At 54.1% G+C, this 13,822-nt stretch overlaps 1 protein-coding gene across 1 annotated transcript; it reads left to right on the top strand.

The window, feature by feature from the left end:
- Positions 1–498: 498 nt before the first annotated feature.
- On the top strand, positions 499–9,764 carry LOC133263353 (IgGFc-binding protein-like). Its single transcript, XM_061443098.1, has 11 exons — positions 499–611; positions 1,256–2,503; positions 2,899–3,215; positions 3,531–3,855; positions 4,188–4,783; positions 5,681–6,245; positions 6,657–7,243; positions 7,326–7,899; positions 8,388–8,587; positions 9,075–9,454; positions 9,570–9,764. The coding sequence occupies exons 1-11, from the start codon at positions 560–562 to the stop codon at positions 9,622–9,624; spliced, it is 4,899 nt and encodes a 1,632-aa protein (XP_061299082.1). The 5' UTR covers positions 499–559; the 3' UTR covers positions 9,625–9,764.
- The last annotated feature ends 4,058 nt before the right edge of the window (positions 9,765–13,822 follow it).

The raw sequence follows: 13,822 nt of genomic DNA, 5'->3' as shown, positions 1-13,822 counted from the left end.
GGGAAGGGAAGGGAAGGGAAGGGAAAAGAGGGGGGGAAAGAGGAGGAAAGGGATGAAGGGGGAAAGGGGGAAGAAGGGGAGGGAAGGGGAAAGGGAGGGAGGGAATAGGGTGGGAAAAGGGGGAAAGGGAAGGGAAGATGAGGGGAAAAGGGGAGGAAAGGGAAGAACTGGGGAGGAAAGGGGATGAAAGGGAAAAGAGAGAAGGGAATGGAGGGGAGGGAATAGGGTGGGAAAAGGGGAAAAGAGAGGGGAAAATAGGGGAAGAAGGGGAGGAAAGGGATAAAGGGGGAAGGGGAAAGGGGGAAGAAGGGAAGGAAAAGGGGAAAATAGGGAGGAAAAGGAAAAAGTGGGAATGGGAGAAGAAAGGGGGAATTGGGGGGAAAGAGGGAAAAAATGGGCAAAATAAGCAAGGGAAAAGGGAAGCAGCCACATGGGGACGAGTCCACATGTGCCACCACAACCAGGATCAGAACCTCAAGCCTTAGGGCAAAGAGAAGCCCCATTTTGGGTATAAAACAAAGGATTTGACCATTTTCTCCTCTTCTGCAGCAGCAGAACCATGGCCCGGGGTGAAGGTGATGTCCTGAGGGGCTGCACCAGCATGCTCTGGGGTGAGTTCAATGATCAATGCTCATTGGGTCAATGTCCATCAGATCAATGCCCATTAGATCAATGTCCATCAGGTCAACGTCCATCAGATCAATGTCCATAGATCAATGCCCATTAGATCAATGTCCATCAGGTCAATGTCCATCAGATCAATGCCCATCAGATCAATGTCCATCAGATCAATGCCCATTAGATCAATGTCCACCAAATCAACATCCATCAGATCAATGTCCATCAAATCAACGTCCAGCAGATCAATGCCCATTAGATCAATGTCCACCAAATCAACATCCATCAGATCAATATCAAATCAATGCCCATCAGATCAATGTCCATCAGGTCAATGCCCATCAGACCAATGTCCATCAGATCAATGCCCATCAGATCAATGCCCAATGGGTCAAGGTCCATCAGATCAATGCCCACCAGATCCATGTCCATCAGGTCAGTGTCCATCAGATCAATGTCCATCAGATCAATATCCATCAAATCAATGTCCATCGAACCAAAGCCCATCAAATCAATTACCCATCAAATCAAAGCCAGTCAAAGATCAATTGTCCACCTCAAGCCCACCTTGAGCCCCATTCCCCACCCTTGCCCTTACGGGTGATGAAGACCCCAAGGGCCAATTCTCTTCTTGCAGGGCTGCTTTGGTTGCTCAGCGCCTCTGCCTCCACCCCACCTCACCTTGGAGAAGACTTCGTGGTGGCCTTCATGCAGAACGGGCTGCAGCAGACCCTCAACAGCGACTTCAAGCTGCTCCTCACCGGTTACTCCCCCTTTACCTCCGTCACCATCTCCATGAAGAGGCCGGGTTTGAGGATGACGGTGCAGGCCACCACGGGCCAAACCATCCTGGTGAAGATCCCCCCCCAAGCCGAGATGGTTGGGAGCAAAGCCTTCGACAACACCGTGGTGGTGAAGGCCACCAACGCCGTCTCCTTGGTCATGGTCAACGAGAAGCCCACCTCGGTGGACTCCACCGCGGTGCACCCGGTGCACGCTTGGGGCACCGAGTACCACGTTGTGACCCCCAACGTGGGCACCGACCGCTACGGGGAGTTCGTGGTGGTCTCTTGGGATGAAGCCACCATGGTTGACATCCACCTCAAAGCCACCGTGACCTACCAAGGCCGGACCTACCCTCGGGGCTCAGTTCTTGCCATCAAACTGGAGCCTTTCCAAGCAGCCCAACTCCAAAGCCCATCTGATATGTCCGGCACCAGGATCATGGCCCATAAACCTGTGGCTGTCTTCACCGGTCATACTTGCTTGGCCAGGTTCACCCAATGCGACCATTTGGTGGAGCAGCTCCAACCCGTTTCTAGCTGGGGAACCACTTTCATTGTGCCCCCGTTGCCCTTTGAGACCCAAGCAGACATCATCTACGTGTCCACCTCACAGAAGACCCGTGTGGAGTCTCAACACGGGGTCTCCAAAGAGGTCCGGGAGCTACGGCCAAGCAGGTCAACACTCTACGGTCTCCAAGCCTTTAACACCTTGTACCTGTCGGCCAGTGCTGGCATCCAGGTCATCTTCTTTGCCGATGGAGGTACCAAGGAGTCCATCTCTTATGACCCCTTCTTCATGACCATCCCAGATGTCTCCAGCTACTGTCACTCCTACAGCGTCATCGCTCTGGATGGGTATGAGAACTACGCCCTGCTCATAGCCAAGACCTCGGAGACGTCCTCAATGATGCTCAACAAGAGCCCCTTGAGGAACGTCATGTGGAAGAAGGTCCCAGGGACCGACTACTCCTGGGCTGAGCAGAGCTTGGGCAGCCAGTTCTCGGTCCATACGGTGGAGAATGAGGTGTCCCCCTTCGGGTTGCTGAGTGTGGGCATCCGGGAGCAGAAAGCCTACGGGTTGGCGGCTGTTTGTGACAGTGGTGAGTGTCCCATGGCCACCTTCTTCACCTCCTCTCTGCTTCCTTTAGGTGGCCAAACCCACCTGAGATAGGTTGTGATCCATGAATGATCCGTAGGTTAATGGTCTATCAATGGAAGGAGCCTCAAGTGGTCAAGCCATATGGTCAAGCCCAAGCCCTGGAGGTGCTGGTTGACCACCTATGGTGATGGTGGCCACAAGTGGTCAACCCATATGGTCAAGCCCAAGCCCTGGAGGTGCTGGTTGGCCACCTATGGTGATGGTGGCCACAAGTGGTCAACCCATATGGTCAAGCCCAAGCCCTGGAGGTGCTGGTTGGCCACCTGTGGTGATGGTGATGGTGATGCTGTCCCTGTCCCTCTCCCCATGGACCATTCCATGTGTGGTTCCTTCTAGATCCCTGCCGGCTCCTGAAGTGCCGCACAAAGGAGACCTGCAAGTTGGAGAAGGGGGTGGCCACCTGCATCCATGACTACATGGGCACCTGCATGGGCTCACAGGCCTTGCAGTACCACACCTTTGATGGGATGACCATGGACATCCGTGGTGGTTGCACCTACACCATTGCCAAGTCCTGTGGCAACGATCCCACCTTGGTGCCTTTCGTTGTGGAAGAGAAGAAGAGTGAAGGCAACATCAAGGAGTGGTTGACCAAGGTCTATGTGTATGGTTCCAACATCTCCATCCATGTAGGGGAAGGAGGTAAAATCCAGGTGGGTTCTTCCAGGTCTTGGAAGTGGTATTCCGTGGGCAAAGCCAAGTGGAAGAGGGTAAAACATGGTGGTGGGTGAGGCTGGCATCAGAACCTAAGGAGAACTACCAAAACCATGGAGAACTGGGACATAGGGGTGAAGGGAAGGGTGTTTGGAACCTCACTGAGATGCCCTCAGAGGTGTCTCCAACCAAACCATGGCCACTTTTGGGTTAGAATCAAGGAAAAGGCAGGTTTAATGCCATAAATCCACCACGAAATGGGGTTTTGGGCTCAGAGATGCCCAACCAACCTTCTCCTTCTCCTTTCCTCCAAGGTCAACAAGAAGCCCATCAATGTGCCAACCACATTGGAAGCTGGGAAGATCCAGATCTCACAAAACGAAGGGAGGCCTATGCTCCAAACAGCCTTTGGGCTGCAGGTGACTTATGACGAAGATTGGGCCATAATGGTGGCCGTGCCCAGCAGCTACTTCGGGGCTACCTGTGGCCTCTGTGGCAACTTCAATGAGGACACTGAGGATGAGATGACCCTTCCTGATGGCACCCAAGCTGCTACCATGGAGGACTGGGCTGAAAGCTGGCGAGATGCCTCCTGCCAAGATGATTGTGAAGGCCAGGAGATGCTGCAGGACACATGTGGTGAGTTCCTATGGGGGTCTGCAACCGTTGGAGGGGAGATCTGCTCATGGGGATTCAAGCCCAGCCTGTTGAGTTGATGCTTGGAAGTGTCAACCAAGTTGATGTCAACCACCATCAATGAAGGGTCGGGTTGCTCTTTCCATGCCAAACCACCCCATAATCCACCTTCAGCTCTGCAGCACACATCATCTATGTAGGACTACCTTGAGGGACATCTCCTGGGCTTGGGCTCACTTGTAGGCATCATCTGAGCCAGCATCCCCAGTGTTGTCCCTCTCCCTCCTTAGTTCATGCTTTGTTTGAAGTCTTCTTCTCAACTCTCGCCCCGACAGCTCAAAGATGCCCCCAAAACAGCCACTTCGAGGCCTGTGGGACAAGGTGTCCTGCCACCTGCACCCACCCCAGAGGTCCCACCTCCTGCACTGAACCCTGCACCCCGGGGTGCCATTGCAATGAGGGCTTTGTCCTCCACAACCGCACGTGCGTCCCAATGGAGACCTGCCCTTGCATCCACAACGGGCGCTCCTACAAGGCCCAAGAGGAGTTTTGGGACGATGGGACGTGCCAAAGCTGGTGTAGGTGCAATGGTGGCCAAGTGACCTGTAGGAAGAGGGGGTGCAAAGCCCATGAGAAGTGTGCGGTGGTCAATGGCGTCCCAAGGTGCCAGGTCATGAAGCACCTCACGTGCATCGGCACGGGTGACCCTCACTACACCACCTTCGATGGGTTGAGATACGACTTCCAAGGGACCTGCATCTACCAGTTTGCCGCCCTCTGCGCCCAAAGGGACCCTGAACTGGTCCCATTCACCGTCAAGGTGGAGAACAACAACCGGGGCAGCAAAGCTGTGTCCTTCACCAAGACCCTCACCCTGGAGGTCTATGGCAACGTCATCACCATGAGCCAGGAGCATCCACGCAAGGTCATGGTAGGTGGCCACCAAACTCACGTTCAACCTGCATGGAAAGTGCTTATTTCCTGCCCCCGAACCCCCTTTTTGCCTCATTTTTCCATCAAAACCCATCCCATATCCCATCGTCCTTCTTGGCTCTCCACTCCCCTATGGCCTTTGGAGTGTACCATTCCCTTTCTCCAGCTGCAAAGTGACTCAGTTCCTATGGGAACGGTTCCATTCTCACCTTCTCCTGGCCAAAGTGTTCCTCATCATGGCTGGGAACAGCTTTTCCCTTGTTTTTCCTCTTGGAACAATGTTTTCCCATTGAATAGTGAAGCCTCCACCTGGAAAACATCCAGCTCTTGAGCAAGCTCAATGTTCTTGGGAATTGCATCCATGGAAAGTGTTTCACAACCTTCCCTAGATCTTGACTCACTTGGATTTGGCTGGAAGCTCTTCCTGGCTTACAGAAAACCAGCCAAATCCCAAGTGATTGGGGTTTGAATTGGAAGTTCTCCACGCGGAAAGCTTTGCTTAGCCCCAGCTTGGGTGGAATTGGAGCAGGAAACCTCTCCCAAAAGGACTTCCAAGACCTAAAGGGGCTACAGGAAAGCTGGGAAGGGGCTTTGGACAAGGAGGTGGAGGGATGGGATGAGGAGAAACAGCTTCCAAATGGAAGAGGGAAGCTGGTAAATGGGATCTAAAGAAGTTTTCCACTAGGAGGGTGGTGGGACATTGGAATGGGTTGAACTGAGAAGGTTTGGATGAACCTGGCCAGGTGAATGGGAGCAACCTGGTCTAGTGGAAGGTGCCCATGTCCTTAGGTGGCCTCCAAGGCCCCTTCCAGCCCAAACCTATGCAACCACCCCTATCTCAGGAAGGTTGCATGAGCTTAGGCCCACCACCAACCTTCTCCAACCACCTCCCCAGGTCAACGGCGCCTTCGTGGAGCTCCCATTCACCAAGAAGGACCAGTTTGAGCTCTACCACAGTGGTGTCCATGGCTTTGCCCGCACGGCCTTTGGTCTAAGGGTGAGCTTTGACTGGTACAGCTACGCCCGTGTCCTCCTCCCCGAGACCTACGCTGGTGCCGTCTGCGGCCTCTGTGGCAACGCCAATGGAGACCCCAACGATGACTTTGTGACCAGCGATGGCCAACGGGCCACCGATGAGGTCCACTTGGCTAACAGCTGGAAGGTTGGAGATGTCCCTGGTTGCTCCTCTGGTTGCGAAGGGGATTGCCCAACGTGCACCCAAGAGGAGAAGGAGCCCTACCTTGGGGATGGGTATTGCGGGGTCATCGCCAAGGTGGAAGGGCCATTCAGGGCTTGTCATGGTGTGGTCAACCCAATGGCCTTCCTGGAGGATTGTGCCTTTGATGCCTGTCACTACAAAGGCCACCGGGACACCGTGTGTAAAGCCATTGCTGCCTACGTGACCGAGTGTCAAAGCCATGGAGTCAACGTGGAGCCATGGAGGACGTCGACCTTCTGTGGTGAGTGGGGTCAGAAGGAGGTTCTCCATCCTTCCTGGCCGGGGAATGAAGGTTTGGAGGGCAACCAAACCCACTGGGGCTTTGCTTAAAGCCAACGGAAGCCCCCAAAAGCTCCTCAAGTTGGGTTGGTTTGTCCCATAGCCAACATCTCCTTGTGATGGAATGGGTTTCTCTTCCCCATCCTTAGCTCCAAGGCCAAAGGTTGAGGCTGGAAGCTTCCAAAGCAACATTCCTTCCTTCCTCCATCCCTATTGTCCTCCAGATCCTTCCAGGAATGGGAATCCCAAACCCATCCCTGTATCCACAGCAATGCTCCACCACCAAACCCATGGGCTGCTCAACACCCCCTCCACGGGCCTGCTCATCCTGCTGCTTCCAGCGCCTTCATCCTTCCTCTCGTTCCCCTCCCAGGCCCTTCCTGCCCTCGGCATTCCCACTACGAGCTCTGCGGGAGCAGCTGCCCCACCACGTGCCGTGGGATCGCCAATGCTTGTGACTCAACCCCATGCACCGAGGGCTGCTTCTGCGACCAGGGCTTTGTCCTCAGTGGGGATGAGTGCGTCCCGGTGACCGAGTGCGGCTGCGAGCACCAGGACCTCTACTACAAGAAGGGCGAGGTCTTCTTCTCGTCGTGCCGGGAGAGGTGCCGCTGCGAAGCCAATGGGGTGGTGGAGTGCCAAGAGGCCTTCTGCGGTGCCCATGAGGAGTGCAGGGTGCAGGACGGGCTCTTGGGGTGCTACCCCACCAGTTACGGGCGCCTGGTGGTGTCCGGAGACCCCCATTACGTGACGTTCGACGGAAGAGCCTTCGACCTCTCGGGTTCTTGCACCTACGTCTTGGTGCAGCTCTGCAAGCCGGAGAGGCGGCTGATGGACTTCTCGGTGCTGCTGGAGCACGACGTGGGCCACCAGAGCAACGTGGCCTTGATGAAGAAGGTGGTCACCTACATCCACGGCTACACGGTCAGCATGGAGAGGGGACGGCCATGGGAGGTTGTGGTAAGTTGGATGGGTGCCACATGGTCCATACGGCCCACGTGTCCCCAGGGAAACCCTTCCTCACCCCATGTCCACCCCTTAGGTGGATGGGGAGAGCTACACGCTGCCCTTGGTCACCAAGGACAAGAAGCTACGGGTTGGCCAAGAAGGCAACAACATCGTCCTCCAGACCATGGCCGGCATCCGGCTCCTCTACAACGTGGCCACCTACCTCCTGGTCACCATCCCTGCGGCCTACAAGGGCCACGTGTGCGGCTTAGGTGGCAACTACAACGGGGACCCCAGCGATGACTTCCAGGTGCCCGGAGGCTCCTTGGCGCAGAGCACCGAGGACTTTGTCACCTCCTGGAAGGTCCGCAGGGACGATGGGACCTGCACCGATGGCTGCACCGCCACCACCTGCCCCATGTGCGACACCGCCGACGTCGCTCCCTACGCGGGCAGTGGATCCTGCGGGATCATCCGGGATCCGCTGGGACCTTTCAGCTCCTGCCACCCAAAGGTGAGCCCGGTGGAGTACTTCAACCATTGCCTCCACGATGTCTGTGCTGCTGCTGGAGCTCCCGAGGTCCTCTGCCACAGCATCCAAGCCTACGCTACTGCGTGCCAAGCTGCCAGCGCCGAGGTCAAAGCATGGAGAGCGCCCGCTTTCTGCCGTAAGTTCCCCAAGGAGCCACCCCAGCTCCTGTCCTCCTCCAAACCCCACGCTTTCCCCCCATAAAACCCATCCAGTTTGACCATTGTGGCTTTGGAGGCAAGGTCTCTGTTGCTGGCCACACCAAGAGGACGCACGAGTGACCTCAAAGCTTAACCCGCCCCAAACTCCATCAAACAGCCCCCAGATCCCCTTCAAACCACCTAAAGAAGCTGGTTTTGGGCTTCAAGCACCCATTTACCACCTTAGAAGGGAGGAATTCCATCCCGCCACCTCCAGAACATCCCCATGGATCTAAGGAGGGGGAAATGGGTGTCCCTCGATGTGGTTGTGATCGGGAATGCTTCCATTTGGGTGTTCAAAGCAGGGTTTGGTTGCTTGAATGTCTTCTGTTGGCATCAGAGGTGGCCAAGGACATTGCTGGGGGCGGCCCATTGGGTGCAGGTCATGTTTTGGGTGCCAATAAAGGTGTTTCTCCTTCTTGCCCAGCTCTGTCCTGCCCACCACATAGTCACTATGAGCTCTGCACCCGCACGTGCGACTTCACCTGCTCCAGCCTCTCCATGCCGGCCCCATGCACATGGACGTGCTTTGAGGGGTGTCAATGTGACGATGGGTACCTCTTCGATGGAGACACCTGCGTGTCCTTGGAGCAATGTGGCTGCTTGCACCAGGGAAGGTACTTCAAGGTGAGCTCGGCCATCAAGGCTCCTGTTGAGGAAGGGTTGGCCCATCTCATTGATGCAACTGGATTGGAGATTCCATCTCCAATGAGCTGGGGTGTCCTATTGGGCCAAAGCAACCGAGTTGGGGTCTCAGCCTTCAGTGTCCCATCAAGAGGATGCAAGAGGTTTTGGACGTCCATCTTTGATGAAATCCTCTTAAGGCCACATGTCCACACAGTTGATAACACCCCAAATCCATGGTTTGGATTTGGAAAAGGGAAATCAATTCATTGAATCCCACCATCTCCACCTTCTCCATCATCTCCATCATCTCCATCATCTCCACCATCTCTATCATCTCCACCATCTCCACCACCTCTACCATCTCCACCATCTCCACCGTCTCCATCATTTCCATCTCCTGGTTTTTCTCTCCCTTTGGGATCTCCTCCCTCATTGGAGATGGGAAATCCTGGAGATGGTTGATCCATATGGATCTTGCCCTTTCCAGGCAGGAGAGACCATCACCTCCAACAACTGCACCACAAGATGCACTTGCCACCCGTCCCAGGGCCTTGTCTGTGAGGACACCCAGTGTCCCCAAGACCACGTCTGCTCCACACGGGATGGGGCTCAGCTCTGTGTCAAGCAGCAAGGCCAATGCCACCTCAGCCCCGGGGCCTCGTTGACCACCTTCGATGGCACCAAGGGATGCTCCTCACCAGCGGCACCTACAAAGTGGCCGCCCTCTGCAACGAGCAATCACCCAACTGGTTCAAGGTGGTGCTGGAGGTCAACGAGTGCCGGGAGGACCAGGTCCCCGCTGCTGTTGCCATCTTCATCTTCTTCCGGGAGGCCTTCATCACCATCAACACCAACATGGAGGTGTGGGTAAGGACATGCACCAGCCTTGAGGACCAACGAGAGGGTGTTGAGTGGGGACATCTCCTCCTCTTGAGGTGCCCACCCCCTGTTTCGTCCTGATCCTCCCTTCTCCTCGCTGCAGGTCAATGGTCTTTCTGCCCATCTCCCAACCAACGTCTCCAAAGCAATCTCCTTGAGCACCGCGGACGGGAACGTCACCATCTCCCACGCATCAGGCATGGACGTGCTCTTCAGCCCCAAAGGCGCCGTGACGCTCACCGTTGGGGCCACCCTGGTCAACCGCCTCTGCGCTCCTTGTGGCAACTTCAATGGGGACCCCGAGGATGACCTGAAGCTCCCCGATGGGCGCCTTGTGAGGAGCATCGCCGAGGTGGTCGATGCCTGGAAAGCCAGGGACTTTGTGGGCTGGTGAGTGGGATGGAGACGTGGCCCCCCACCTCGATGGGGTGAGATGCTTGAGGCTTGCCAGGGGCAGGGACCAAGCTCCGTGGGGCAGCAATGGGGTGGGTTTGGTGGCCTGCAAGGATGGGCTCCCCCAGCTTCTTTGGTTTCATCCACAGCGACTGAGCCCCAAAGCCAAGGAGGTGACTTGGGTAAGTGAAGCCTTCTCCTCCATCCTGCCCCCCCGTCATGCTCATGGATGAAGCTTGGTCCAGCTTCCATAAGGGAGAACCTGGATAAATGGTTCCATTGACCAAAACCTCACCTTCGTGTGTGTGTGTGTGTGTGTGAAGAGGATGAACTTCCCACCTTTCCCAAGGCGATATTCCAAGATATTCCATGTCTTCCAGCTATGCCTCCAAACTTGTGCGGATGGAAGTGGAAGCCCCCGTCTACCCCATGCAAGAGGTGAGATCACGCTGGGATTGACATGAGAAGACGCTTCCCACCCTCACCATGCTCCATGCTTCCAAAGGCACCCGTGGGGGTCTCCAGTTGAGGTTCTTCCATGGTAGAAGGAAAACTGGCACAGAGCTATGGTGGACGTCAACAGGAGCAGATCCTATGGCCTCAAACTCATGGAAAATGCTGGATCCAACCTCAAATTCGGGAGGAAAAAGGGATATTTGGAAGACCTGGCTCTCCACCAGGTAGAGCTGGGAGCCTGGATGATCCATTCCATAATGGATCAAAAAGGGAAGCCCAAATCAGCTTAAAATCAAGACCCACAGAACCAAATCCCATCGTTCCCCCCACCCAAACGCACTATTCCCACCTCCTGGTTTCCATGGAATGCTGCTTGTGGCTGAGTCAACCAATAAACCCTTTTGCTTGTGGCTTTGTGCTTGGAACATGGGGTTGGGAATGGGAATTGTCTCCTCTGAGGATGGGGCTTGGAGCAACCTGGTTTAGTGGAAGGTGTCCACGTCCCCTTGGTCTTCAAGGGCCATCCCAGCCCATTCCTGGTCATCCCGAACCTTCTCCATGCCACCCATTCCCATGTCCCACCAGCACTGCAGAGCTGCTGGAGTCCTGGAATCTTCCACTTCCCACAGCGATCCCATAGGACTGGGGTGACTTGAGAACATCCTGATGGGAATGGTGATGGGGAATCCAGCAGGAACTCGTTAGAGCAAATTCCAAAGGCATTGGAACAGATCCCAAAGGAATTGGAGTGAATCCCAGTGTAATTACATCAAACCCCAACCCAATTAAATCAAATCCCAAGGGAATTAATCAAACCCCAGTGTCATTGAATCAAACCCAAACCCAATTAAATCAAATCCCAAAGGAATTAATCAAATCCAAATGTCACTGAATCATATCCCAGTGTAATTAGGACATAACCAAAGGAACTGGAGGAGATCCCAAAGGAATTGGAGTGAATCCCAAAGGAGTTGGAGCGAATCCAAGTGTCATGTAATCAAATCCCAAAGCAATTAAATCAAATCCCAAAGCAATTAAGACAAAACCTAAAGGAATTGGATCAAATCCCAAAGCAATTGGATCGGATCCCAGAGGAATTGGAGACGATCTCAAAGCAATTAAATCACAACCCAATTAAATCAAATCCCAAAGGAATTGGAGCAAATCCCAGTGTAATTAGGATGAAACCCAAAGGAATTGGATCTGATCCCAAAGCAATTCCAACTCCCCTAAGTACTTAGAAGAGGATGGAAAAAACCCAAAGGCCCTTCAAATGATCCCAATGGAACATAAAACACATCCCAGAGGAATCTGCCCCCCCAGTAGCAGTTAATAGAAATATTGGAGCAATTAATTGGGATATTATAGGAGTACATAGAAATATCCAAGTATGAATAGAAATATTGGAGCAATTAATAGAAATATCCAAGTATTAATAGAAATATCAGAGCAATTATTTGGAATATTAAAGAAATTAATAGAAATATCCAAGTATTAATAGAAATACCAGAGCAATTATTTGGAATATTAAAGAAATTAATAGAAATATCGGAGCAATTATTTGGAATATTAAAGAGATTAATAGAAATATCAGCAATTAATATAAATCTCAAAGGAATTAATAGAGACATCAAACAGATAATGGAAGTATGGGTGCTGTAGGGTGTCTATGGGTGCTATAGGGTGTCTGTGGGTGCTATGGGTGTCAATGGGTGCCGCTCTCTGGGCCGTGGTGCCCTGGAGCCGCCCGTTCATTTACTCAGCAATTAACGGCGACGGGGAGGGATTGGGGGGGGGGGGGGGGGGGGAGCTCTCTGTGGGGGGGCCCTTTGGGTCGGTTTGGGTCCTTTTGGGGCGGGTCCCTTTTGAGGGGGGGGTCCCTAAAACCTCTGGGTCACTTTGGGGGTCCCTTTGGGTCCCCTGTGAGGGCAATGGAGGGGTTCTTTGGGTCCTTTTGGGGGGTAATGGGGGGTCCCCTTTGGGGGGCAATGGAGTGGTCCCTTTGGATACCTTTTGGGGGACAATGTGGGGTCCCATTGTCGACAATGAAGGGGTCCTTTGGGTCCCTTTTGGTTCCTTTGGGAGCAATGGGGGGTCCCCTTGAGTCCCTTTTAGGGGAGGTCCCTTGAGGGGCAATGGGGGGCCCCTTTTAGGGGTAATGGGGAATCCCTTTAGGTCCATTTTTGTGGCATTGGGGGGTCCCTTTGGATCTATTTAGGGGGGTCCCTTTATGGGGCAATGGGGGGGTCCTTTCGGGTCCCTTTATGGGGCAATGGGGGGTCCTTTCAGGTCCCTTTAAGGAGCAATGGGGGGGTCCCTTTGGGTCCCTTTTTGGAAGCAATGGGGGGGGTCTTTTGGGGGACATCCTTTTAGGTCCCTGTGGGTGCCTTTTGGGGGCAACGGAGGGTCCCTTTATGTCCCATTGTGGGGGGTCCCTTTTGGTCCCTTTCAGGGTGCCTATGGGTGAGGCAATGCCAGGAGGCTCCTTGGGTACATTTGGGGTGTGTCGTTCCCCCCCCCCCCTTGCCTGGTCCCTGTGTGCTCTGTGGGGCCCAACCCAACCTCTCCCCCCCCCACCCCAATCACTCCATTGTTCTGGAAAACAAAAGGCTCCGGCTCAATTATCCCGAGCAGGGGAGCGGAGGGACCGGAGGGACAGGACAGGGAATGGGGGTGGGAATGGGGGAGGGATGGGGGATGGAGAGAAGGATGGGGGGAGATAAGGATGGGGGGAAGGTGGATGGAGGTAAGGATGGATGAAGATGAAGATGAAGAAGATGAAGGTGGTTGGGTGAAGATAAGGATGGATGAATGGAGGGATGGAGATAAGGATGGATGGTGATGGATGGATGGATGGATGGATGGATGGATGGATGGATGGAGATAAGGATGGATGATGATGGATGGATGGATGGATGGAGATGAAGATGGATGGAGATAAGGTTGATGGAGATAAGGATGAATGATGGATGGATGGATGGATGGATGGATGGATGGATGGATGGATGGAGAACAAGGATGATAGACACAAGGATGGATGGAGATAAGGATGGATGATGGATGGATGGATGGATAGATGGAGAATAAGGATGATAGACACAAGGATGGATGGAGATAAGGATGGATGATGGATGGATGGATGGATGGATGGATGGATGGATGGAGAATAAGGATGATAGACACAAGGAGGGATGGAGATAAGGATGGATGATGGATGGATGACGAATGGAGGTAAGGATGGATCATGGATGGATGAAGATAAGGATGAATGGGGACAAGGATGGATGGATGGATCATGATGATGACGATGGATGATGATGGTACTGGACCAAGACACCCCCCCCCCCCCCCCCGCCACCCTCCTGGCGCCAGCCTGGCCCCAGCAGCTCCAGCCCCAGATCTTATCTCTGCCTGGGGGGGAGGCTCCACCTCCAGCCCAGTGACCAATGGGGTAGCACTGGGGAGGCAGAGCCAGCACCCCATTGGTTGATGCCACCCCATTGGGGC

This window comes from Pezoporus flaviventris, unplaced genomic scaffold, assembly GCF_033815535.1.
Source record: "Pezoporus flaviventris isolate CSIRO_AGI_PZ_B2104156 unplaced genomic scaffold, CSIRO_AGI_Pfla_v1 ptg000292l, whole genome shotgun sequence".
Lineage (NCBI taxonomy): Eukaryota > Metazoa > Chordata > Aves > Psittaciformes > Psittacidae > Pezoporus > Pezoporus flaviventris.
This window is presented reverse-complemented; position numbering and strand designations above follow the sequence as displayed.

What these genes read in the sequence shown, in the direction of transcription:
- LOC133263353 (XM_061443098.1), top strand. Translation starts at nt 560, where the DNA reads ATGGCCCGGGGTGAAGGTGATGTCCTGAGGGGCTGCACCAGCATGCTC. An exon ending in AGCATCCACGCAAGGTCATG is followed by an intron (nt 4,784 to 5,680) that starts GTAGGTGGCCAC and finishes CCACCTCCCCAG; the next exon opens with GTCAACGGCGCCTTCGTGGA. An exon ending in ACACCAACATGGAGGTGTGG is followed by an intron (nt 9,455 to 9,569) that starts GTAAGGACATGC and finishes TCCTCGCTGCAG; the next exon opens with GTCAATGGTCTTTCTGCCCA.